Source organism: Bubalus kerabau, chromosome 17, assembly GCF_029407905.1.
Source record: "Bubalus kerabau isolate K-KA32 ecotype Philippines breed swamp buffalo chromosome 17, PCC_UOA_SB_1v2, whole genome shotgun sequence".
NCBI classification, from domain to species: domain Eukaryota; kingdom Metazoa; phylum Chordata; class Mammalia; order Artiodactyla; family Bovidae; genus Bubalus; species Bubalus kerabau.
In genome coordinates this window covers 4,684,315-4,710,338 of record NC_073640.1, presented here as the reverse complement: position 1 = coordinate 4,710,338, position 26,024 = coordinate 4,684,315, and the positions used below count along the sequence as shown (strand labels likewise).

The following is a 26,024-nucleotide window of genomic DNA, read 5'->3' as shown; positions in this document are numbered from 1 at the left end:
CTGTTCAGCAGTGTTGGTCTGAGGCCTGGGGTATATGTCTTCCAAAAAGCCTGAGGAGTAAGGTGACAAGATCACTGTGTTTGTGCAGGCTGTGTGTGTGCCGTGGGATCCCCTCCCCACACCCCCACTTGCCCTCCTTAGGACCCCGGTAAACACTTGCCAGGCCCCCAGCTGCTGCCCAGCAGGAACAGCTGACAGGGCGCCGACTGTGAGCTCCTGCTGACCCCAGGGCGTGGGGCCAGCGCCTGCTTTTGCAGCTGCCTGGAACTTTGTGGAGGCTCTGTTTTCCGGCAGAGGCCAGAGGGTTAGGCCGTGTCCTTGGTGGCTCTCTTGTGCCTGTGGGCAGGGTAGGTGGGGGCTGACCTGGGGAATGGACTGTGCTTCATTCTCAGTTTTCCTCGGGAGTGTCTCTGGCTCCTGGAGCTCCAGGGAGCTGCTCTGGGGGCTGGGAAGGAGACATGGGTAGGCTGAGGCCCTGCCCACCTGGGCTGTTCACAGTGAGCCAGCTTTAATGTCTCCTTTCTCAGTGGTGGTGGCCGAGGGCCCCTAACAGGTGACCCGCGTCTCTGGGGCAGTGGGTCCTCCCAGGGTGAGCCCCTTGGCTCTCCTCTCACCCTCACTGCTCTCTCTAAGCCTTTGTATGTTAGCTTTCTGGGACTGCCGTCACAGATCACTACTAACTGACCACTTAAATCCGAGCCTGCGCCTCCCCTCTGCCAGTCGCTTGGGGCTTCCCAGGTGGCACTTCTGGTAAAGAACCTGACTATCAATGCAGGAGACATAAGAGACGTGGGTTTGATCCCTGAGTCAGGAAGATCCCCTAGAGGAGGGCATTGAAACCCACTCCAGTGTTCTTGCCTGGAGAGTCCCATAGACAGAGATACTTGAGGGCTACAGTCCATGGGGTCGCACAGGGTCGGACGCCACTGAGGCAATTTAGCACACACAGTGGCTTAAAACAACAAAAATTATTGTCATGGTTCTGGAGAGCAGAAGTCTGAGATCACGGGGGCATCAGTGCCATGCTCCCCCAAAGGCTCCCAAGGACGCTCCTTCCCAGCTCTTCCAGCTTCTGGAGCTGGTGGTTCTGGTTCTGGGCTTGTGGCACGTCACTGCAGCCTCTGCCTGTCTTCACACGGCCTTTCCCTCTGTGTCCCATGTCCTTTCTCCTGTCTCCCAGTCATCGGATTTAGGGCCCACCCTAAACCCAAATGGATCTCATCTGGAGGTCCCTGACTTTACACCTGCAAAGACCCTGTTTCCTCACATTCACAGGCTCCAGGGATAAGGACTTGGTTCAGCTTCCCTTGTGGCTCAGTGGTAAAGAATCTGCCTTTAAAACGGGAGACCCGGCTTCGACCCCTGGGTTGGGAAGATCCCCTGGAGAAGGGTATGGCAACCCACTCCAGGATTCTTGCCTGGAGAGCCCCATGGACAGAGGGTACTGGCGGCTACAATTCAAGGTGTTGCAAAGAGTTGGACAAGACTGAGCGACCAACACTTTTCACCTTTTCACAGCTTTTTTAGGGGGACGTGGGGCAGAGGAGCACACAACTCCACCCAGCACACATCACTCTGAGGAAGGGCCTTGCCCAGCTCAGGCCCCACAGCCCCCCTGCTCCGTGTCTGCTCCTGCGGCTCCAGGCCCTGCTCCATCCTGAGCACGGTGCCCGTGCCCCCACACCGGGCCCCTTAGAGCAAGTGCGGTTCAGAGGAGCCCACCTGCTTGGAGCTGGAGACCCAGCCCTGTTGGCCTGCCTTGGCCTCACGATAAGACCGACCCTCCTGCGGGTCCTGCTTCCTCTTCCTGGAGTGGGTGTGGGTCTCTGCACCTGAAGGGGAGTGTCCCTGGGACGGGGACTCCTCATGCAGGGGCGGGCAGGCCTGCGCTGGAGCAGCGAGGATGCCCCCACCTCCTCCCAGTCTGGCCGCCCCCAGGAGGAAAAAGAGAAGTCTCTGTGTGTTGTGCTCGAGTGACGGGCATTGAGGGAGCCCCTCCCAGGAAAAATGGCGCCCACAGGAAGGAGAGAAGTTACTCTCGGGTGTTCTGGTCACCTCTTTCCAGGCAGGATGAGTTTGCCCACCCCGCCCTCACCCCCGCCAGCTCTCCTGGGATCTCTGCATGGGCTGAGGGTGGCATCTGTGGTCCTAAAGGTTTCCTCCCTTCCAGGGCGTGGAGGTCAGCCCCCAGGTGGAAGCAGTGTTGAACCTCCTGAGTGCACCGGGAAGCCTGAAGCTGGTGCGGCCCAAAGCGCTGCTGGACAACTGCTTCCGGGTCATGCAGCTGCTCTACTGCCCTTGCTGTGAGGAGCTCTGAGGGGCTGGGGCTGGGGCTGGGGTACCGCTGTCTGAGCCAGGTCACTGGGTAGAGCTGGGGCCCTCCTCAGCACGTCCTCTGCTCCCCAGGGCCACAGGCCATTTCTGGAAGCGGAGATGGACTTGGGTACACGGAGAGCAGTGCGGCTCGGTTGGGGTGAGGGGCTGCTGACCAGTCCTGCAGCCTCATTTGTGTGTCTGTGTGTGTCCCCGCAGGTAAAGAAAGCTCTGTGCTAAACTGGCAGGACTGTGAGGCACCTCAGCCTCAGCCTCGCAGCCCAGCCTCGGCACAGTGTGAGGCCGCCCAGCTGTACCCTCTGCCCCAGCCGCCCTCCACCTCCCTGCCCCGCGTCCTGGGACCCTCGGCTGGCCCCCCAACTCAGTGAAGCTGCTGAGGGCACAGGGTGAAGGCTTCCTTCCCGGAGGAGCCTAGGGTGACCTGGGGGGCAGCTGGAGGAGCCCCTGCAAGAGACGGACTGGGCCTGAGACTTCGGGTGGCAGTGGGGAGCGCCTCCTGGAGAGGAGGCCCCGGCAGTTTTCCTTTGAGGGACACAGAGCCTGAGAAGGGCGCAGCACCCCCTCCTGTGGTCTCGCCTGGAGTGGCGAGGGCTGGGGCACCTGAAGGTCCTGAAGGCAGAGCCTCTGGCTGCTCCTGGCACTGCCTGGGCTGACCCCTTCTCTGAAGGCTGTGCAGACCTTCTCCTGAGTCAGGCGGTGGGAGCTGTACCAGGTGGGCTTGGGGGGAGCCCAACAAACCAAGGCCGGGGAGGGGGCAGCAAAGCTGGGACAAGGGCATGGTAGCCAAATGCCACGTCTTGCCATAGTTTATTTTTTCTATTAAACACCCGCTTTGTTTTGGTTTGCTTGCATCTTTGAGGGTGAACCTGGAGAAGGCTGCTTTCCCCTCCTGCCAAGTGCAGGAGGCAGGAACGGGGGGCGGGCTGGTCTGGCGCAGGGGCCTGGGGCTGAGGATTGAGTTGGAATGGTCAGGGCCTTCGCCAGGGTCCCGGAATGGGGGATATTTGAGGGACTGAGTTCCTTCTAGCCCCGCCCCAGCCCATGAAGCCTCAGCAAGCCTGACGGAGCAACGGTGTTGGGCTCATCTCCCACAGCGTGTCCTGGACACTGCCTTCTCCCCCTCCAGCTGGCAGCTCCAAGACCACCCCCAGCAGGGACGTAACAGGCATTCAAACACATGGGTCCTGGCACGAGCCCTGGCCACTCCAGCCCCGCCCGCACGGAGCCCCCTGCCCCTCGGCCGGGTCTGGGACGGTGGGGGCGGGGTGCAGGGGGTGCGGGTGCTGGCTGCAGGCGCTGGAGGAAGCCAGGAGACAGTGGCGTTAATTACAGTACAACTTTATTAATACTGGGATCTTCACAGTGCATTTGTTACTTGTAGCAGTGACTATTTAAATCAAGGGAAGGTGGGCTGCAGGAGGTGGGTGGGGGGGAAGGAAAGGATAATTTATCCAAAACAGACAGAAAGAAGAGAAACAAAATGGTTTAGATGGCATGGGGGCTGGGGGCGGGTGGTAGAGGGGAGACAAAGTGAGTGGGAACCAGAAGGGGAGGCCTAAGGAGGGGAAATAAATTAAAAAAAGGAACAAGTTAACAACAGCACCAGAAAAGTTACTTCAGTCAAAAGACGCTTCGAATAGAATATTTCTCTGTACAAAAAGAAAAAAATGAAACAAACGTAAAGAAGTTCCCCAAACCAAAGTTTGTGACATGGGATGGTTGGCTCGGATCCTGAAGGGGCGGGCCTACTTGGCGATCACTAGAGGGATGAGGCGGTCAAGGGGGTGGAGGAGCTATGTACAGCCCTGGGGGTAGTCTGGAGGGGGGCCCCTGAAGTCTAGGTGAGGGGTGCCTGTGCCATGCCCACCCCCTCCCCCCGGGTCCCCGAGGCCACACCCCTCCTCAGGGCAAGCTCTTCCTCATGGGGACCCGGGTACCCCCCCCCCCCCCCCACTGCCCCTTACCCTGCTCACATCAGATAACCTGCGTTTTACACCAGCCCACCTGGGCAAACCCTGGCGGGGCGGGGGGCAGTGTACACTCTGCCCCCAAGCCTCCGAGTGCAGGCCATCTGCTCCCCTGGCCCTCCTCCAGGTGTGGTGAGCTCAGCTCAGTGAGGCTCCTTTCTCCGACCTAGCGACTTACAGGTACCGTCCTTCACCCACCTCTGGGGAGCCCCTCAGAGGAATCCCTGGTTCCCCACACCCTCCTGGCGGCTGTGCCTAGACCCGTTTCCGGCACAAGAACTACCAGGAGCCCTGGGTCCATCCAGACCAGGAAGAGCCAGCTCTCCTGACCCCAGGAGCCCCTGCCCTGTGACCCTGCTAGCATGGCTGCTGTCGGCGGGCCTGCGGGTCACAGGAAGCCCTCCGCTTGCCCTTGGCACACGTGCTTTTACCTGCTTAGAGTTGGCGCAACGTGCTGTGTGGGTGGAGGGGTGCACTCCCTCCACCTCAGTCCTGCCACCCGGGACCACCCTGGGATGGCATTGCCTCTGACAACAGTCAGGGCCAATCTCCCCCAGCAGCCCTCCCCTCCTTGGCCTGCAGCAAATGGGTGGGAGGCCCAGCCCCCGGCCCCTTCCCAGCGCATTGTGGCTTTGCTCTGGATGCTGCAGAGAACACCGACCCCGGCCCCTGGCCCCCAGGAGCCGTGCAGACCCTCCTCTTCCTCCCACGGGCCATCAGGCCACCGCGGGGCCCTCTGTCCCTCAGGCACTCTTGGACACACCCTGTATCGTCTACCCTGTCCCCACACGCAGTCCTTGTCCGGTCAGCTCACTTTATTATATATTCATAAAAGAACCCACCCCCCACCCTCTCCAGTTTCAGTCCCTGACCCAAAGGTAGCTGAAACTGTCACTAAAGTTAAAGTCCCCACGTGCCCGGATGACGATGGGATCTGAGCAGCTCCTGGGAGGCCGGTAGGCCGACAGCCTGGCCTCCGCATGCCTTCCCTGTTGCCCCGCCCCAGTCGCATCTGCAGGCAGGCAAGCTGTCTCAGGGTCCCCACCCTCTGCTGGGCAGGCACCCTGCACGTCCTCCCCAAGAGACTCGACTTGGGCCCCAGGCCCCCGTCCCCAGTGGGTGGGCTGGCTCCTAACTTCACTGGCCCCCCAAACGGCCAGCCGCTCTGTGGAGCCTCTGATTAACCCAGACACTGTAGCCCTCGCCCCTCCATGGCCCCCCCGCCTCCCTGATGGAGGAGAGCCTGGGAGAGGCAGAGATGAGGGGGGTGACAGGGGGTGACGGAGAGGGATGTGGGGGGGGTGCCTTGGCCAGGGGTGGGGGGGCCACCGTCCCCAGGGAGACGGGGAGGCGCTGGGCCGGGCTGCCTGAGCTGTGCACTGCGGGCCCTGCCAGGTGGGTAGGCCCCTCTGCTGGGGGCACGGGGCATAGCTCTGTGGCTCGCCCTTGTGTGGAAAGGGCAGGGCCTGGCAGGAGGGAGAGGAGGGGCAGAATAGGCAAGAAAAGGTTGAAACAGGCTTCAAATCCAGTTCAAGGCCCGCAGGCTCCGTCCTGGCACGGTCTAAGAAGTCACTTGCTGTTTAAACCATGAAATCCAAGCTGGGTTTCTCCTCCCAGTAAAGTGGCTTTGAATCGTGTGACTTAAAAAAAAGAAAAAAAGCTCGCCTGGCTCTGCTCACTCCTGACTGTGCCTCTGCTCTGAGCCTCCGCGGCCCACCGGCCCGGCCCCCTGCCTTGCCGGGCCAGGGAGGGGGGCGGGAGGCGCCATCACAAGATGCGGGGCGCCGACCTGTCGTTGGTGACGGTCCTGCGGAGCCGCACCCCGCGACGGATGGCCACCAGCATGTCTTCAGCCGGGGGCTCGCCGGGGGCGGCGGGGGGTGGGGCGGGCGTCCCCTCCGCGGGGGCGGCCGACAAGGCGGAGGGGAAGGGGAACTGGCCCTCGGCCAGCGCGTGGGCGCCCGCCACCAGTTCCCCGAGCTTCTCCACCAGGCTGTGCCGGTTGGCGGCCAGCTGCTGCTGCTGCTCCTCGTCGTCCTGGGCCGCCAGCCCCGCGTAGCCGGCCGCCTCTGGGGATGGGCTGCCCCAGGCCGTGTTGGGCAGGCTGAGCCTCTTTGGGGAGGCCTTGGCCAGGTCCGGCGCCAGGGCCGCGGCGGCCTCGTCGGTGTAGAAGACGCATTCCTCGCTGCCCGCCCGCGTGGGCCCCACGTAGCCGGGGGAGTCAGGCACTGTGGGCGTCTTCACCGGCACGATGGGCGGCCGGATGGGGATGGGCCCAGCGCTGGAGAGGGCGCGGCGCACGGTGGGCTTGGTGGACGGGGTGCGGCGGATGGTGGCCACGCCGGGGGGCGCCCCTGAGGCAGTGGGCAGCCCCGCGGTGGAGGCCGGACGCTTGGTCTGGATCAGGCGGCGGTAGTTCTGGGCGATGTTGCTGTTGCGAGGGATGGTGGACGACTTGTCGAATTCGGGGGGCCCCTCGCCGTCTGCGTCCCCGTTCACGGAGTAGCAGTCGTAGTCAGAGCCTAGGGTGGGGTGGGGCATGGGACGCAGTGGGCCCAGAGCCTCGGGGCCGAGAAGGCGCGGCCCCGGCCCAAGCCCCCCGGGCCTACCTTGGGAGGGGATGGTGTCCTCGGAGCACGAGGGCGTGGTGGTCTGCGTGCTGTAGCCGCTCGAGTACTGCAGGGAGTCCCGGCTGCTCTTCTGGTGCTCTAGGCTCAGGCCGCGGGTCAGCACCATGGCCAGGTCGCTGGCCGCAGGGGACACCTCCTCCCCGTGCTGAGGGCAGGAAGACCGCAAGCTGAAGCCTCACTCCCGCTTCTCGCTCTGCCCGGCCAGGAAGGCAGTCCCCCAAGGTGTTCCGGGCTGGCCCCGTGACCACCTGCCGGGCCTTAGAGCTGGCCTGGGAGACAGCGGGGCCCAGCCGGGCCATCCCGGGAGCGGCCCTCACCTTGGCTGCGATGGTGGCGGGGGACATGCGGGGTCGTGGGGCCTCCTCTCCACTGGGGCCCGGGGCGCCCCCGCCAGCCGGGCCCGGCTCCGGGTCTCGCAGGAGCTCCACACGGTCCTTCCTCCGCTGCAGTGCGGTGCCTGCGGGCTGCTCGTGGGGGCCGGCCTTGGCCCAGTCCTGTAAGGCAAGGCGGGCGGGTCAGGAGGCCCCTGCGCCCTGCTCCTCATGGCCGAGGGCAGAGCACAGAGGACACTGTGACTCCCCAGCCCCTCCTGGGCTCCTTATCCATCAGAAGGGAGGAGGTGAGCGTTTGGGGAACGGCTGCAGTGGGTGCCCAGGAGGTTTCTTTTGTGCGGAGCGGGTGCATACGCATACCCCTCTGGTCGAACCTGGACCCTCCCTGAGTGCCTGGGCAGGTGGGGGTTACTGACCGAGGTCGGGGAGCTGCACTCGCTAACGGACTGGCAGGTCTCCGAGGCCTCAGAGGACGCGGAGCTGGAGGACTTCTGCATGCGGAGGCGAGCGGGCAGGAGACGGGGCAGGGCGGCAGGAAGGTGGGGAGAGAACACATCCGGTCACGGCGCCAGCACGTGGGGGGCCCTGACTCAGTCCTCCCCGGCCTCCCCGCCCACACCACGCCCTGCGCCGCGAGCGCCTGCGCAGAAAGCAGCACCCAGAGCGCACCCCACCACCCCCACCGCAGATCCACCCCACCGCAGCCCAAGAACCACATTTCTCTAAGAATTAACAAGACTACTGCTGGCCTGCATGTGGCGAGCAGGGAAAGAGCGATGCTAAGGTCGGCAGTGGGGTGCTGGCTTGAGCTGCGGGGGGATTTGTCACCGTTCTCTCGGAAGGGCAGGCCTGGGGGGAACGGAGTCCAGGGTTCCATCCTGCGAGTGTTAGGTGGGGCTGCCTGTTAGGTGTCTAAGCCCAGGTGCAGTGCCGGCAACTGTATTTAACAATCTGGAGTTTAGGGAGAAGTCAGGTTTGGAGCCACAGATCCAGCAGCGTGAGACAGAACCAGGTGACGCAGGCAGTCAGGATGAGGGTGGTTAGAGAAGGGGTTCAGGGATGCCAGGCTGCCCTCAGTGCCTGGGAAGGAGAGGACGGCCCAGTAAAGAGTGACAGGACCTGCGAGCAGTGTGGGAGGAAGACCGCGAACAGGTGCCTGTCACAGAAACCGGGGAAGAGCCCTGTGCGCCAAGGAGGGAGGGCCAGTGGTATGGGGGCTGCTGGGGGTCCGGCAGATGGGCCAGAGGGGTGTCCATGGAGACCCCCAGAACTGAAGACAGGACCGAGGATGCCTGGAGGCTCCTGCTCTGGACAGTGGCAGGGACCAGGTACCCTGGGAGGCCCCCAACTGAAAATAAGAGAAAGGCTGAAGAAAAAGGAAGCAAGGGCAAAGCAGGACCATGAAGGTCCCCAGGGCAAAGGCAGCCTCAGCACTGCGGTTGAGAGACTGGGTAAGCGCCAGGTGGAGAGCCCGCCCGACTGCCGCCCGGAATTAAACCTGGAAGGGGACTGGTTAGGTGCAGCTCTGCATGTCCTGTGCCCACCAGGGCACAGTCTCTAAAGCATCCTGATTTCAACTCCCAGACTTTTTTAGTTTATGATGAGCCAAGATGACCAAAAGAAAACTAAACTGTGTAAGTAAGGATTCAAAGAAAATAATAAATACATTGAGAGTTTTACCAATATAATCGCTAAAACAAAAAAAGAAAAAAATGTTTGGAAAACTCAATGGAAAAATTCAACACCCATTCGTGGAAAACACACTAGTGATAGAAAGGAACTTTGTTCATCTGATAGCGTTATTTACAAAAATATCAATTCTTTTCTTTCTGAGGCTGGAGAAAGATAAAGATGCTCACCATCACCATTTCTATTAAGTACTGGAAGTCCTAGCAGTGCAATAGAGCATGAAAAAGAAGTAAAAAGGAGTAAAAAGCAAAAGGACTGGAAAAAAAGAAACTGTAAAAGGCCTGATTGTGTATGCAGAATATTCATTCTATGATTATCAGAACTAACAAGTGTTTTTAATGAGGTTATTGGATACAAGATCAACATACAAAAAAAAAAAATTTCTAAATATCAGCAGCTGAAAAACAAGTAAGAGACTCTGAAAAAGCCAAAATAATTTAAAATAGCATCAACAAATATCAAATACCCAGGGGGGAAAAAGCCAGTGGTAGATGTGCAAGATTCTCACATGAAAATTGCAAAATATTATTGAAAGAAGGTAAAACCATAATAAAATGGAGAGACATATGTAATCCCAGGCAGAATCCCAGGGATTGCTTCTTTTAAAGTGGAAAATAACAAGCTAATATTACAATTTATAAGGAAATGCAAAGGGCCCCAAACAGGTAATATTGAAGAGTAACATACCTAGAGGACTTTTATTACCAGGTGTCAGGATTCTGTATAAAGTTACTATAATTAAGACGGTGTCCTACTGGTACAAGAACAGACAGATCAACCAGTGGAACAGAATACAAACTCCAGAAACAGCTACACATTCAGACACCTGTTTTATGACGAAGGTAACACACTACAGTGCAGTAGAGGAAAAAGATGGTCTTTGCAATAAACTGTTCATTAGATATCCATATGGAAAAAAATGACTCCTGCAGTTCAGTCGCTCAGTCGTATCCAACTCTTTGTGACCCCATGGACTGCAGCCCGCCAGGCTTCCCTGTCCATCTCTCATACTAACACACCACACACACAGTCAATTCCAGATGACCTGCAGATCTGAGTGAAAAAAGGTAAAAGAAAAAGGCTTTGCAGGGAATTCCCTGGTGGTCCAGTGGTTGGGACTCCACACTTCCATGCTGAAGGCCCACCTTCAATCTCTGCTGGTTGGGGAACTACGATCCCACAAGCTGAGCAGCAGAGCCAAAAAAAAAAAAAAAGCTTTTGGAAGAAAACATCTTTGTGACCCTGGAGTACACAAAAATACTGCTAACAGGACAGAAAAAGCACTAACAATTGGAAAAAATGGATAAATTAGACATACATTAAGAACTTTAGAATTTTACATTTCATGCAAAGATGGGCTCGATAAAGGACAGAAATGGCATGGACCTAACAGAAGCAGAAGATATTAAGAAGAGATGGCAAGAATACACAGAAGAACTGTACAAAAAAGAGCTTCACGACCCAGATAATCATGATGCTGTGATCACTGATCTAGAGCCAGACATCCTGGAATGTGAAGTCAAGTGGGCCTTAGAAAGCATCACTATGAACAAAGCTAGTGGAGGTGATGGAATTCCAGTTGAGCTTTTTCAAACCCTGAAAGATGATGCTGTGAAAGTGCTGCACTCAATATGCCAGCAAATTTGGAAAACTCAGCAGTGGCCACAGGACTGGAAAAGGTCAGTTTTCATTCCAATCCCAAAGAAAGGCAATGCCAAAGAATGCTCAAACGACTGCACAATTGCACTCATCTCACATGCTAGTAAAGTAATGCTCAAAATTCTCCAAGCCAGGCTTCAGCAATATGTGAACTGTGAACTTCCTGATGTGCAAGCTGGTTTTAGAAAAGGCCGAGGAACCAGAGATCAAATTGCCAACATCTGCTGGATCATCGAAAAAGCAAGAGAGTTCCAGAAAAACATCTACTTCTGCTTTATTGACTATGCCAAAGCCTTTGACTGTGTGGTTCACAATAAACTGTGGAAAATTCTGAAAGAGATGGGAATACCAGACCACCTGACCTGCCTCTTGAGAAACCTATATGCAGGTCAGGAAGCAGCAGTTAGAACTGGACATGGAACAACAGACTGGTTCCAAATAGGAAAAGGAGTTCATCAAGGCTGTATATTATCACCCTGCTTATTTAACTTATATGCAGAGTACATCATGAGAAACGCTGGACTGGAAGAAGCACAAGCTGGAATCAAGATTGCCGGGAGAAATCTCAATAACCTCAGATATGCAGATGACACCACTCTTATGACAGAAAGTGAAGAGGAACTAAAAAGCCTCTTGATGAAAGTGAAAGTGGAGAGTGAAAAAGTTGGCTTAAAGCTCAACATTCAGAAAACGAAGATCATGGCATCCAGTCCCATCACTTCATGGGAAATAGATGGGGAAACAGTGGAAACAGTGTCAGACTTTATTTTTTGGGCTCCAAAATCACTGCAGATGGTGACTGCAGCCATGAAATTAAAAGACGCTTACTCCTTGGAAGGAAAGTTATGACCAACCTAGATAGCATATTCAAAAGCAGAGACATTACTTTGCCAACAAAGGTCCGTCTAGTCAAGGCTATGGTTTTTCCTGTGGTCATGTATGGATGTGAGAGTTGGACTGTGAAGAAGGCTGAGCGCCGAAGAATTGATGCTTTTGAACTGTGGTGTTGGAGAAGACTCTTGAGAGTCCCTTGGACTGCAGGGAGATCCATCCAGTCCCTTCTGAAGGAGATCAGCCCTGGGATTTCTTTAGAAGGAATGATGCTAAAGCTGAAACTCCAGTACTTTGGCCACCTCATGCGAAGAGTTGACTCACTGGAAAAGACTCTGATGCTGGGAGGGATTGGGGGCAGGAGGAGAAGGGGATGACAGAGGATGAAATGGCTGGATGGCATCACGGACTCGTTGGACGTGAGTCTGGGTGAACTCCGGGAGTTGGTGATGGACAGGGAGGCCTGGCGTGCTGAGATTCATGGGGTCTCGAAGAGTCGGACACGACTGAGCGACTGAACTGAACTGAACTGAAGGGAGTAAAACAGCAACCCACAGACTCAAGATTATCAGATGAAAAGACTTGTAGCCACAGTGTATAAGAAGTTCTACAAATCAACAAGAAAAAGACATACAACCTAGTAGAGAAAAAGAAACAAAAGATCTGAACATTTCCTTCATAAAAAGAAGATATGGCCTTTAAACGTATGAAAAAACATACAATCTCATTAGTCATTAGGGGAATGCAAATTCAAAACACTGGGCACTATTACCATAACACCCACCAGAACGGCTAACATGAAAAGAATGTCGGACACTGCAGGCTGACGAGGCAGTGGAACAGCAATAAATCAACTGCTGTGCTCCTCCTGTGCTTCTGACTACGGGAAGGCATGAGACACACCCAAAACAAGTGACATTCTACAGAACACATGGCCAGTATTCAAAAGCCATGGAGGAGGGACCAAGGAGCCATCGCAGACCGGAGAAGCCTAAGGAGACACAGTGATAAAACACAGCGCAGGGTCCTGTGTCAGAACCTGGACTCCTGGACCGGGAAAAGGATGCCAGTGAGAAAGCCGGCAACATGTGAAAAAGAGTCTGTCAGCGAGTTAACAGTGTTGTGCAGTGCTAATTTCCTGGTTTTAAAACTGCTGATAGTTACATGGGTTGCTAACATCAGGGGAGACAGTGCAGAGGCCGGGTGGGAACTCTGCTCTTTTTAGAGATTGTCTATAAGGCTAGAGTTATTTCACGATAATAAAAATAAACCTTAATGGATAGGTTAAATTGCTGTAAAATAGAGAAAAGGTAATTGGAAGACAGACCTGAAGAGATGATCCAGGGAAACAAGGAAGATGAGAGACGTGAGAGGAGAGAGACACGGAGACCAGACAGGAGCGAGCAGAGTGGGAGTGAGAATAAGGACAGAATGCTCGCAAACTCCTGGAACGGGTGAAAAACCTGAATGCGCAGACAGAGGAACACAAACACACCAAGGGAGATTAAATGAGCACAAATCCACCACCAGACATGCTGCAGAAAAACTCAAGTGACCAGAGAGAGAAGTCAGGTCACTCACAAAGGCACGGCAGCGACGGACAGCAGAACTCTCAGCCGGCAACAGAAGCCAGAACACGGGGAAATACCCTCGGAGAACACATTCTCCTCGGAGTGTGGAGACAAAGCAACTGGCACCCAGCGCTGCATCCCTGGCAAAACTAGCTTTCAAGGAAGAGGAAAAAAAATGAAGCATGTTTACAGAAGAACAAAACCTGAGTTTACTGCTACAGACCCATTCTAAAAGAACTTTAAAGGATGTATTTTACTGCAGAAAGAAGCAAAATGACCTTAAAAGGAGAACAAAAAAAGTATAAACACATATGGGTAAATCTAACAGATACTTACGTATAAGATAATGATGACATTAAGAAGAAAAATGTCAATTGTAGGGATGATAAAAAAAAAGGAGAGAATAGCATAAAATAGCTTATAAGGGGAGGGGGTAGGTGACCAAAGTTAAAATATATGTTAAGGTCCTTGAATGATTCAGGAGCCTGGGTTAGGACTTTGCTAAGGATGCATGGTAAAATTTCAAGGTAACCTGTATAAGAAAGGAAAGAAGTATAACTTAAAATCCAGTAGAAGGAAATAATGGGGGAAGAAAAAACAAACAAAAAGCAAGAGAAGAAACAAAAGAAGCACAGATAAAGCAGAATGAACAGAAATAAAAAAGAAGTCTAAGTATGCCGGTAATATCGATAACTGTGAAAGGACTTAAAAATGTCAGTTAAGAGAGAGAGATTGTCAGCCTGGATAAGAAAAGAAAACCTAGGCATATGCTGTTTACGAGAGACTCATCTAAAACATAAGGACATAGTGAGTTTAAAAACTAAGAGATAGGAAATGATAACGTAAATGTTGAGCTGAAGTAGCTGCAGTAAAATCAAACAAAACAGACTCACTCTACGCTAGAAAATGTACATGCAACAGAGGGTCAGCTACACCACGTGGGGAGACTCAGTTCACTGCGAGTTAACATTTTAAAGCTGTATGGACCTAACAGTCTCAAAAGCGTACGCACACATGGATAAAGGACACAGGAGAATGAATTATTCTAGCTTTTCTTTTAAGGAAAGCTGACGCAGACAGGACTGAGTAGGGAATGAGATGGAGGCGGTCAGTGTGGACAAGTGTCCTGAGCAGTGTTGCTGTGAAGGAGAGAAGAGGCAGCTGGAGGAGACTGTGGAGGAAGGGAGGCCTTTTAGACGGACGGTACCGGAGCATGTGTCTGTGTGCCGACAGGAATGAGCCTGCTGAGGAGGGCAGTCTGGGCATGCTGTGGGCACATCCTGGGCAAGAGGGCAGACTACAGAATGCTGGGCTCAGAGGGCCGGGCCACGGTGGGCACCTGGGTACGCGGCCTGACCTCCCTGTCTTCTGCTCTAGCTCCTCCGGTCCCTTTCACAGAGCCTGAGGATCTGAGCCTGCCTCTGAGGGTCTGAGCCTGCCTCTGAAGGGGTTCTCACGTTCAGGGTGAGAGTGGGGGAAGATGCCTGCAGATCCTGGGGCTCCTACGGACGCCTCCGTGGGGCACCCACCCCATCACAGCCAGCCCTGGCATGGGGGGTCCCAGGGTCTGGAGCTGGCAGGCTCCTCGAGACCTTCCCCCGCCCTGCCCTGGGGCAGTGGGCTCAGGCTGGTCCTGGACGCGGTGGTCCTGGGGGCCTGCAGGCCGCTCTCAGCCCCGGCACGGGGGTCACGGGGTCCGGAGCTGGCAGGCTCCTCCAGACCTTCCCCTCCCCTGCCCTGGGGCAGTGAGCTCAGGCTGGTCCGGGGACGCGGTGGTCCTGGGGGCCTTCAGGCCACGCTCAGCACCTGTAGGGGCCCCGCCCCACAGTGTGGATGGCCTGGGGCTGGCATGAGCTCAGCAGACGCCCCTCACCTGGCTGGTGATGTCTGAAGGCATGGGCGAGGGGGGCTTGGAGTAGGTGGCTTCCTGGGAGACGAAGCCGGAGTCGTGGGAGGAGACGCTGGAGAGGCAGGCGGCGGGGGCGGGCTGCGCCAGGCTGCGGTAGCGACAGGCGGGGCCGGGTGAGCACGTTTGGGCGCCCCCGGGCCAGGGGGCTCCACCACCCTTGGCGCTGCTCCCGCTGCTGGGGGCACTGGGGAGGGAGGGGGCATGGCGGCCGGACAGGGAGACACAGGGCGCGTTTGGGAGGCAGGGGGACACACGAGGGTGGGCAGAGAGGAGGGGTGGGGGAGGAAAGACAGGGTCAGACCAGGCCCTGAGGCCACGGGCCAGAGCAGCGGGGTCCCCGACTGCGGGCTGGGGGGCGGGCCCCCACTGCCCCAGGAGCCTCCGCCAGGCACCCCGAGCCAAGGCAGCCTATCTGCCTCCCGAACCGCCATTATGAAGCGGAAACAGCCTGATGAGGAGGAACGGAGTCAGTTAGGCTACAACTAGACACGAGTCTGATCCTGATCATCTTCTCCAAATCTGGTATTTGCCATCAGATCCTGACTGAATGTCTAGCGTGGGGTGCTGGTCAGCACGGGTCCTAAACTCACCATCACCCTCCCCCGCTTCACTTCTGTAGCTCATCCTCTCTGCATCCGTGTCCAGGCTGGGCAACGCTCCTGGCAGTGAAGGTCACTATCCTCCTGAGCGTGACCCGGGAGGCCCCTGGCCCCTACCCTTGGCACGGGTGACCCCTGGGATCAACCTCCCTCCTGCGTCGGTCACCCACCCGGGGTCTGAAGAGCCTCCAGCTGCTGTGGACCATTCTCTCCCTGCAGGAGCAGCAATAACTCTGCCTGGGTCACTGCCCATGGCCTGAGTGCCCAGCCAAGCTGGTTCTAGAGAAAGAGTGCCTGGTACAGAGGGGTCTCCCCACCAGTAACCTGCTCTGTGCTCAAAGCCCCCGCCGCAGGAAGCCTTGAATCCAGACCCCTCCCAGGAAGCGCCCCTGACCCCGAGCCTGCCTGCTGGTCAGGCAGGACCCCGGCCCCGCCCTGGCCCTTCACGGCCCCCAGGGCCAGCTTGGGCTGAGGGTTGGCCCTGTGGCAGCTGCCCAGGCGCAGCTCTCAGGAACCAGCCAGGCTGCAGTGCCCATAGGTAAGCTTAGAGCCTCTGCATACGCTCCTGAAAACCTCCATGGCCTTCCCCACCTCAGATTCTTCCTGCTGCCCAGACTGTGCTGGGCTTGGCTGAGCTGAGAGGTTAATGCTGGATTCTGTACCTCAGCTTCCCCCTCCATGGAACAGAGACAACATCATACCGGATAGAGTGGTGTTAGGATTCAATGAGGAAAATGCAGAAAGCATTGAACGGGCAGCCGGCACGCCCTCTGCTGCTGCTGCCGCCCCGCAGCCTGTCCCTACGCCTGCGCTAGCAGCGGTCGTGCAGTGCGAGTGTATTTTCCCTGGATTCCTTGATGATGCAGCAGTTGCATGAATTCTGGGGCCAAAAGCAATTCCTGATCCACTTCTGGGCAGGGCTTCCCCCATTCCTTTTCCCTGCCCCCTGCCCAGTCCCCCACTGACCTGCACATGCTGGACTTCCGGGAGCTGGAGCTGCTAGGCGATGAGGGTGGGGTCTGGTATGACCAGCTGTAGTCTGAGCCCTTCAGGTCTGTGATCACCTGGACAGGGACATGGATGGGGTCACTGGGGGCAGCCCAGCCCCGCAGAAAGCCTCATCACTTTCCTGAGTCTCCCTCCAGAGGACTGGCAGGGTCTTCCCAATTGAGAACCAGGCCCCAGAGGAGATCTTGGGGATATGGAAGCCCTCTGTGTTCCAGCCTTTTCCTAATGCCAGCTCCTCACTCAGGGACAAGAGGTGGGGCTGCTAGAAAGTCCGGGAATGTTGGGGAGGTTGTGCCCTCTCTGCTTCTCAGGGATGCTGGCCCAGCCAGGACACAGAGGAACCTGGTGCTCCCGAGGACTCCTTGGGGCTGGCAGAGGAGTCAGACCAGAGTGGCCGTGCAAGACCATGGGGTCCAACCCTGGCTCTGCTCTGCCCTCAGGCAAGCCGCTGCTTCTCTCTGAGCCTCAGTTTTCTCCTGGGAAATGCAGCTGATCCTTCCTGTCTTAGAGGGTGTGGAGGTGACTGAACTAGGTGACCCGTGGGAAGGGCTCGGCATAGGGCTGGGTGCACAGTAAGGCCGAGTGAGAGGAGCACCACGGTGCTGTCAGCGAGGACTGCCCCTGGTGCGGTGGGAGCGTGGTGCTGAGAGGTGGGCAGGGTGGCTACGGGGGCAGCTGCATGTGTGTGCATGGGGCTGGCGGGTGTGGGCATGGAGGCTGGAGGCACCATCAGGACTGGCTTGCTCGGAGCCTGGCCCTGTGAATCCGGGACGTCCAGCCGTCTGCTCTGTGTGAGGCCCCGCTGGGTCCCGGGCACACACCCTGCTCGTGTGGGCAGGTGCCCCTAGAACTCACGGGGGTGGACTTCTGTGCCCAGCTGATCCCCCCAACGTTTTCCCATTGCCTCCTCCGTTGTCCCCATCCAAGGCCAGCGGTCCCCGGGGCTGGCCGCACCTGCTCGCTGGCGGGGGGCAGCTTGTGCGGCTCCGCAGTCAGCACCACCAGGTCGTCGATGATGCCCTGCAGGTGGGTGATCTCCCCCAGCATGGTCAGCTCGCCGTTCTGACGGGGCAGTGAGTCAGCCTCCGGGGCCTCCCTGCCCGGCACACCCTCCCCTGCCCTTCCCCCCAGCCCACGTGGCTTGGGCCATGGTCCTCTGGACCTCTCGGGATTCGTGAGGGCCCCTCAACTGGCCCAGTCGTGGAGATGCTAAGAAGGCCTCTGTGTCCCCACGGGACCCACCACCACGGGCTGCAGGAACGTGATGAAGGTACAGAAGCGGCCGCGCTCCTCAATCAGGGCCCGGCGCACCGCCTGCTTCTCAGTCTCCTCCAGCAGCAGGTACATGTCGTTCACATCCTGCAGGGCGCTGTCCAGCTGGGGCTGCAGGTCTCCTTTCCCTAGGGGGTGGGGAGGAGAGGCCGCGCTGGGGACGCGGGCCTGGCTTGCTGCATCCAAGGCTCAGGCCCTGAGGTGGGATCCCTGGCCGTGAGGCTGGGCACTTCCAGGGGGGCCTGGGGACCGGGGAGGGCAGCTGGGATGCCAGGGCTCGTGGAAAGGCTGGTCCCCAGCGCAGGCAGAGAGGACAGACAGGCACACAGGAAAGACACCAAAGCTGCAAAGCCACCCAGTTCTGGGGAGAGCAGAACCCTGGGCAGCCCTGGGGCCACCCGGAGCAGCTGTGCTCAGTGGAGTCAGGCGGAAGGAAGCCTCCGGGAGAGCAGAAGCTTCTGCCCCCAGGGACACCCTCACTGCCTGTGGGGTGAGGCGCCTCCCCTCCCGGGCTCAGGGAGGGGGCGTGGAAGCTGAACAGAGTAGAACATGGGGCAGGGCTGCAGGCCAGGCCACGACGGAGGCGGGGTCCAGGAGCGCTGGGGCTGGGCCCAGGGCATGGGAAAGGGGGTGTCTCATGGGGGTCCCCACTTGGCTCAGGAATAATGCACAAGAACAGCAGGAGTGACACAAAGATGCAGCGAAAGAACCACAGAGAGCGAGAAGAGAATGGAGAGGAGACAGCGAGAAGGGCGTGGGGGGCGGGGCGGAGCAGGAGGGAAGGGCCCGGGGACTGCGGGGCTGGGGCAGCCGAGGCCTGGCCCCCCACCCTGCCCACCCGCCCTCCTGGCCTGGCAAACCGACCCAGCACGGCCTGGCCTCAGCCCCGGACCGGAGGACTGTGCCCCAGCCCCTCCCTTGCGGACCGACCACCTTCCTCGCTCCTCCTCGGCCTGAAGAGGCTCCTCCAATGGCCCTGAGCTGGGGGAGACAGACAAATGCGACAGGGACGACAGGGAGGGAGAGCAGCTCAGGGGACGGGCATCTGACTTACCAAGTAGCTCTACAGGAGGGGTGGGGAGAGGAGAGGAGAGGAGAGACAGAGAGAGAGACCGTGTGAAAGACAGCCGGATGGACAGAGCCGCTCCTGGGGGCGGGGCCTCCTGCAGCCTCCCGAGGAGGGGGCCAGTCAGGTGGCAGGCACCCCCTCTGCCCACCCCAGAGGTTGGGGGCCCTGTGTCCAGCACGGGGTGCCTCAGGTCGGACGCTGCCCTGGGCGACCCCACGGCCGTCGGGGACACAGCGCGGGGCTGTGCAGGGGCCCGCGGGGCTGCGCTTCTGCAGCCGCTCGGGGCTCACCTTTGCGTGCTTTCTTCTGCAGCTTCAGCGTGTCCGAAGACTTCTTCTTGATCTCGTGCCGCGCTCGTTTGTACTCTGTGCAGAGGGAGAGAGAGCGGCGCTATGACAGGGTTTCCGCCAGTGGGGAGCTGGAGGGCGCGGCCAGGCGGGACCCACCTTTTGCGTGATCCTTGTCCAGCTGGTTGGCCGACTTCTTCCAGTCCTCGATGCGCTCCTGCAGCGGGTTGATGAGGCTCTCCAGCAGTGCGCTGAGGGCAACGGCAACGGAGGGCAGGTCAGGGCCGCCCTGGGATCTTCCCTCGACCCCCGCCCCCAGCGCGGACGCACTCACTTGGTGAACTGCCGCAGCTTGGTCTCGATGCTGCGGTGGCGCATGCACATGCGCGTGAGCGCCGAGCCGATGTCCCGCGTGGCCCCTGGGGGCAAGCGCCACGTGGGCGGGGCCGCCGGGCTCCTGCAGGCCCGGCCCGGGCCACGCGGGGGCGCGTCTGGCCCAAGAGCCGAGCTCGCAGCCCGCCGGCCCTGAAGTCCCTGTCCTGCGGCCCCGCTGCCGCCGCCGCCGTGCCCCTCCCGGCATCCCCATCCCGCTGATCCCTCCTGCGACCCCGCCGGCCCCTCTCCGAGGGGTCAGGTCAGGATCTGTCCTCGTAACCCCAGAGGGGAGAGGCCCACACCAAAGATGGTTCAAGGAGCCAACAGAACCCCTCCCTCCCAGAACCCCCTCCAGATGCGCCCAGATGCAGGCGTGAGGGTGCCCGTCGCCTTGGTCTCACCAGCCAAGGAGGCAGGAGCTCCAGGTCCCACTGCTCGGACCGGAAGGCCGCAGAGCCAAGGCCAGCAAGGGAACCTTCCCCTGCCCCGTGCCCCCAGAAGGGCAGATGGGGAGAGAAGCCACAGACTCACCTACGGAGTGTGAACACCGTGGCTGAGAGGTCAACCCAGCTACCTGGCAGCGAGACAGAGCCCCCTCGCACTCTCCCCCCCGCCCCCAACATCCCTGTCGTCTGTCACCCGTTCCTGCCCTGAGAGGCTCCCTCTCTCCAGAAAGCCTGCTCCATGAGCCAGCAGGACCCAAGGTCCCGTCTCTGGCCCCGGGTCCTCTCCGGCTCACACCCACTCAGCTGTTTGGAGTGCAAGTCCAAGCTGGGCCGCGTGCCCTCCCCACCTCGGGTGTTGGTGGCCATGTCGGCCACTTTCTGGAAGGCGTCCAGGAAGGCCACAGCAGCCAGCACGGTGGTCCTGGGGAGATGGGCGGGGGGCGGTCAGTCGGGGGGTGGCTTTGCGCCCCATCTCCTCCCCAGCTGGGGCACCCTCACCTCAGCTGGGAATGCAGTTTCGTGGCCTTGGAGTTGAAGTCCTCCCAGATGGGGTAGGAGCTCTGCGGAGGGGATGGGAGAGGCAGTGAGCCGCCATGAGGGCTCCCCCTGGGCCGGGGACCCTCATGCCTGGTCTAGACCCCAGGCTGTGTCTAAGAGAGCAGCCTCACCCCTGTGGAGAGGGGGCTTCCGGGGTTCCTCTGGGGGCAGACACGGGCATGAAGAAGGCCTGGCCCCAGAAACAGGCACCTCTGCCCGCCCCGCGCTCCCTAACAGTCGGAACCCCGGCCACTGTGAGCAGTGGTAGCCCACATCCTCAAGGGGGACGGAGACTGGGAGCTGCAGGCCGCGTCTCCTTGCAGGTAGGAGGGCCTAGGGGGGACCGGGTTGGCCACACTAGGGGCACTGTGTCCCCCGGACACAGCCCTGGATGGTCCACATGGCCTGGGGGAAGAGGCACAGTGAGCCGTGGTGGAGCTTGAGACACTGGGTCTGAATGAGGGCCTCGTGACCCGGAAGCTGCTGCCAGCCGATCTGCCCATCACAGACCAGCGGCCGGGGCTCCCAGGCCCAGGGGGACCGCGGCTGCTGCGGGGCCTGGCCAGCCTGCCCGGGACAGTCAGGCCCAGGCTGAATGGGGCCTTGTGCAGCCAACAGAGCCACCTTTCTCCACCCCCGGCTCCCCGCCCCTCCTGGGGACACAGTGTGGCCTTTATCCCAGCCTGGCCCAAAGCTCTGAGCTGGCAGGGGGTTTCCCAGTAGTGAGGCCGGGCTCCTGGCGATCAAGTTGTCCAATGTGATCAGCGGGCTTTTCTGGCTAATGGGCCTCCCATGGCTGTTGGGTCCCGGCCCAATGGCCCTGTGGAAGGAAGCCTTGATCCTTGAAAAAGAGCCCCAGGTCAGTGAAGCCCCAAGGTTCTTCTGACCTTCCCTTCCATGTGGGATGGGGTGCTGGGAGCCAGGGCTTTTCCAGTGGGAAGGGGGAAGGCGGAGACCCCAGTTCCCAAGGCCTCAGAGAGAGGCTCTGCCAGGCTGGAACCCCAGGGAGGCCAGTCTGCTGCAGTGGAAAGCACAGGGCAGCTTCTGGGATCCTCAGAAGCACCCTCCCCTCCCAGCCCAGCCCAGCCAGTGCCCAGGGAAAGCAAATATTTGTGAAGTTCACACGCTGGAGCAGGAAGGCAAAAGCGGTGGGTGGGCTGTCTGCGCGGCACGGCCTGGGGTGAAGGAGCCTGGGTCTCCCCTGGCACTCCTGAGGACTTGGCACCACCCTGCTCTGCACCCCAGCCCTAGGCCGTGCTGAGACCTTGAGGAGATAACGCCATGGGGGCAGGGGTGCAGAGGCAGCGGTCCTGGCCCCTGGCGTTTCAGCCCCTCAGCAGCCTCTATCTGAAAGCTAGGGGCTGGGGGAAGTGGGGGAGACAGATCTGTACCCTGCTGTGGGTGAGACAGGTCTGTGTACTGAAGTCACACCCTCACAGCCTCCGCCCCGAGGCTCACTCCATCCCTGGCCCTCCCAGTCTCGGTCCTCCTTGGGCAGAGGGGACAGGGTGGGGGTTGGGGGGCCAGGCCCAGCCCCTCCTCAGCAGGTGGACAGGAGCTCCTGGCCTGTAAGGGCCCACTGGTAAGTCATGACGACCCCAGAGGCGAGCTTGAGGGGCCAGCGCCCAGGAGCATGTCTCCGCCCGGGCCTGTGCCCTCAGGCAGGTTGCACCCAGCTGTCAGGCAGGCTTGAAGCCTCTGGACTCGTGGTCTTGATAGTGACGGGGACTGCGATTGGGGGTCAAGAGTGTGGTGGGCCAGGCGCCTGGCTGAGCGCTCTCACTGTGGGGTCACACTGAGTCCTTACAGCAACCCTGTGAGGCGAATACCGCTGCCACCACCCCCATTCTACAGATGAGGAAACTGAGGCTCAGAGACATTAACCCGCTTGTCCATGGCTACCGAGTGTGGGGTTCAGGCTCTGATCCCAAGTCTGACTGGTCACTGCATGGCAGGGACACCCCCTCTACTTCAGGGTCTGGAAGGTGAGTATCTGGGTACCCAGGGTGGGGAGGGGCGGGGACTGCAGAACTGGGAGAGCAGCGGGCGGCTCTGGGGGGGCAGTCACACGCTCGTCACAGGGGGTGCTCAGGTGGGCGGGCCCTGGGCTGTACAGGTGAGTGGCCCAGGCTGCACCCCGGGAGAGGGGCTCTGTGGGAGGCTCCTCTCTGAGCCTGCTTGTTCCCCTGTGAGATGAGGGCAGGAGCAGGCTGGTGTGGAGATGCCTGGGAAGCACTAGGTCAGGACCTGGCACACAGAGAGCGCTCAGCTAACGCTGCGGACAGAGCGAACAGGCGGTCTCTGGGTCTGCGTGACACTCCCCACTCTCGGGGGCAGGCAGATTGTGACCCCATTTCTGGAAGGTGCAGGCTGAGCCCCGGACCCCCTCCCAGCCCTGTCATTCCCGGACAAGTTCCTGATCTTCTCTGAGCTTCGGGGGGTATCTGGGCCGCTTAAATGAGGCAGGGCAGGCAGGGAACGCTCCCGGGGCCCCCCGCCCTGAGTCGGTGCCCCTCCAGGCCCCAGGGGCAGCCCCCCTCCCCTCCTCGGCCACCCCCATGCCAGGCTCTGGACCTGCAGCCCTGGGTGGGCTGTCATGGGGCCTCGCAGGCAAGTTCAGTCTCCTCACCCTGGCCACCTTCCTCTGTGGAAACCCTGCTGCTTCTGTGGCTCAAGCCACTGAGCGAAACAGCCGGAAGCTGTCCCCCAATTCTAGATGACTGGCCTCCAGGCGGTCCGCGTCCCTGCCCTGTCCCTGGCCCAGACACAAGCCTGTGTCACAGGCTGGGGACTGGTGGGGCTCGGCATTACGCCAGGTGAAACCTCTCCCAGTTTGCCTCCCCACGTCAGAAAATCCTGAGCCGCTTGCTACAATCTGGGCCCATCTCCTTCGTCTCATCCCCAAGTTCCTTGCAAATTGCCTGGAGACGGGGGAAGGCGGTCCTGCCCGCTTCTCTGAGCGAAAGCGGAAAGCGGCTGCGGAGGCAGTGTGTGTGGTGAGGATGCCAGCGGGACAAGGTGCGGGAAGGAGCCGCTCCACCAGCCCCGGGAGTGGTTGGGGGAGGGTGGTCTGGAATGGGAACCTGGTGCCAAGGCTGCGATGCTCATGGGGCAGGAAGGGCTGCTGAAGGCAGCGGGAAGCCAGCACTCGGGGGCCAGCAGAAGGGCTTGGAGGTGGAGCTGGGGGGACGGGGTCTCAGGGGAGCACCCTGTGTGGGGCACCGAGGGGCACCTATGCACGCTGCCAACCCTGCAGTTCTGGGGAGGGTGGCCCCGGGCCTCCTGGGGGTGGGGGGCACAAGGATCTGGCGGCCCCCGAAGGCCTGCCTGGGCGCTGTGGTGTCCCTCCCCGGGGTCTGCGATGTCACTGTAGGATGCCAGGCTGTGTACCAGGGAGGGTGAGACAGGCAGGGGGCTCTGAGGAGTTCCATGTTCCCCCTAGCCTGGCCACACTGCTCCAGAGCAGAAGGGGAGAGGCACGGCCTGCCTGCCCCCGGCCTGTCATTGCGGCCGGCCCTCCTCTCTGCCCAGTCAGCTGGGCCACCCCGCCAAGCCCCAGCCTCTTTAGGGGCGAGGATCCCCTCACTCCCCGGATCAACAGTGACAGGTGAGGTCATGGGCTGGTCCAACAGTCTCCTTAGTGACCTTGAGCCATTCCCAGCCTCGGTTTCCCCACCTGGTGAGCCAGAGTGGGCCAGGAGTTGGTGGCCCGCTGAAGCCTGACCTTGGGCCATCCGGGAGAGGGGCTGGAGCTGAGAGCCTGGAGCAGCCGGCAGCCTCCCCGGGGGCTGCTCCCTCAGGCCCACCTTCGCCCTCCTACCCCAAAGGCAGGTCAGAGGCCTTGGGGCCGGGGCCACTCCTCACACAGACCGTGGAGTCCTGGAGCTGCTTTGGGGTGCGGGCAGCGGGCGCAGAGGCAAGGCTGGCAGGGAAGGAGTTAACGGTTCCCTGCTTTATTATTTTTCGCTTCTTTGGCGGTGACAGCATTGTCTGGGCTCCGGGGCCGTCGGAGTCGGGGAAGGGGGCCCCGGGGGTGGTAGAGGGTGGAGGCCGGAGAGACCCAGGACCCTTTAAAGGGCCCTGAGTCGCCCCCGGAGTCAAACCCCCATTCATGGTTTGGGGGTATGGGGCGCGGGAAGCCCGCGTGTGCGCAGACTCAGGTCGGGACCCCAAGGGGGCGCTGCGACCTGGGCGACCAGGGGCATGGACCTGGGTATCGCACGGACACCCAGACACATGAGTGCCCACACCCACCACGACGGGCGCCCGGAGACCAGGGCGCACGGCAGACGCAGGCCAGACGCGCTCAGACAAGGGCACACAGACGCGGGGCCTCACCGACACGGCGGGACGCGGCTACCCGCCGCCACGCGTCCCCAAAGGGGACACGCACCCGCGCCGCATCCGCGCCCGTTACCTTCATGTCGTTGACGATGGCCTGGAAGAGCCCGCCCAGGGCGCCGCACTCCTTCTCCGCCGTCTCCATGCTCGGGCCGGGCGGCGGCGCAGGCAGGGAGCTGGGACCCGCACCGCGGCGGCTGTCGCTCCGAGGCCGGGCCGGGCCTGCCGCCTCCGGGCCGCGCTCAGCGGCCGGCCGCGCCGCGCTCGGGGGTCGCGGGCCGCCGCGGGGCGGCGCGGGCCATGTCGCGGCGGGGCTGGCGGGAGGCGCTGGGGGCGCGGCGCGGGCGGCGGGCGGCGCAGCCTCGGCGCGGGGACTGGCGCGGCGGCCGTAACCCGAGCGCGGAGGCCGGGGCGTCACGTGGGCGCGGGGGGCGGGCCGCGGGGAGGGGTCTGCAGGGAGGCCGGGCGGGCGCCGGCCCATTCACCGCCCCTAGCCCGGGCTTTGAAATCCGAGCCCGGGCGCGGCCAGACGGGCAGTCAGAACAGGCCTGACGGGCGCAGGCGCCGCCGCGGGGGCGGTGCTGCCTGGCTTCCCCGCGGGGGTGGGGCCGGCCGTTTGGTGCCGCCCCGTAAAGGGGCTCACCACCACCCTCCAGCCTTTGGTCTGGGGATGTCTGTGTCTCCCCGCGTTTTCAGAAGAGGGGAGCAAGCTGAGATCCTGGGGCGCATCCCGTGTGATGGACCCACCCACACGTAGCAGGGGCGTACGGTGTTCCGGAGGCCGCCCGCCTTGGGACATTTTATCCCAGGCACAGGAGTTTGGACCCTCCTCCAGTTCTCTGGCTCCTTTTCCAAGCAGGGCCCGTGCTGATGTCACCTGCATGGGGTGCCCCAGGCCGGACCTCTGGGGATGGTGGGGTCCGGTCCTCAGGGTTTGGGGCCGAGCGGGACCAGCAGAGCAGAGGCAGATGTGTGATCTGTGTGATCTTATCCCCTCTCTGATGCCTGGGTACATACATAGGAGGATGCGTGTGTGCACGTGGGCCATGGTGAGTTCAGCCTGTCTTCCTGTCCTGGAGACTCCAGACAGGGAAACCCACCCTCCCAGGCCTATGCTGGGGCTCTGGGGAAAAGCCCACCCAAGGCCTTTCTCTGCTACTCCAGGGAC

The 26,024-nt window shown here is 60.3% G+C and overlaps 2 protein-coding genes across 7 annotated transcripts in view; one reads left to right on the top strand and one right to left on the bottom strand.

Moving 5' to 3' along the window:
• IL34 (interleukin 34) overlaps positions 1–3,839 on the top strand; it is a 60,706-nt gene extending 56,867 nt beyond the window's left edge. For all 5 annotated transcript variants that reach the window (XM_055551567.1, XM_055551568.1, XM_055551563.1 and 2 more), the window contains 2 exons: positions 2,171–2,303; positions 2,533–3,839. In XM_055551567.1, coding sequence (XP_055407542.1) covers positions 2,171–2,303; positions 2,533–2,702 — 303 coding nt within the window. In that variant the 3' untranslated portion in view covers positions 2,703–3,839. The remainder of the gene's footprint in view (positions 1–2,170; positions 2,304–2,532) is intronic.
• Positions 3,840–5,721: 1,882 nt separating this feature from the next.
• MTSS2 (MTSS I-BAR domain containing 2) lies at positions 5,722–25,143 on the bottom strand. 2 transcript variants are annotated; one of them, XM_055551561.1, is made up of 14 exons: positions 24,933–25,143; positions 20,477–20,538; positions 20,326–20,399; positions 19,492–19,576; positions 19,317–19,408; positions 19,161–19,235; positions 17,772–17,929; positions 17,484–17,591; positions 16,488–16,585; positions 14,887–15,106; positions 7,680–7,754; positions 7,249–7,425; positions 6,911–7,076; positions 5,722–6,823 (listed from the first exon to the last, which is right to left on the bottom strand). In XM_055551561.1, exons 1-14 carry the CDS (start codon positions 24,999–25,001, stop codon positions 6,069–6,071), a joined length of 2,214 nt encoding a protein of 737 aa, XP_055407536.1. In that variant the 5' UTR covers positions 25,002–25,143; the 3' UTR covers positions 5,722–6,068. The 2 variants fall into 2 exon arrangements, with proteins under 2 accessions (XP_055407536.1, XP_055407537.1); XM_055551562.1 differs by having other exon boundaries at positions 14,887–15,010.
• Positions 25,144–26,024: the final 881 nt, after the last annotated feature.

What these genes read in the sequence shown, in the direction of transcription:
- MTSS2 (XM_055551561.1), bottom strand. Translation starts at nt 25,001, where the DNA reads ATGGAGACGGCGGAGAAGGAGTGCGGCGCCCTGGGCGGGCTCTTCCAG. An exon ending in CATGGCCACCAACACCCGAG is followed by an intron (nt 19,577 to 20,325) that starts GTGGGGAGGGCA and finishes GCTTGCCCCCAG; the next exon opens with GGGCCACGCGGGACATCGGC. An exon ending in CGTTCCTGCAGCCCGTGGTG is followed by an intron (nt 17,592 to 17,771) that starts GTGGGTCCCGTG and finishes CTGCCCCGTCAG; the next exon opens with AACGGCGAGCTGACCATGCT.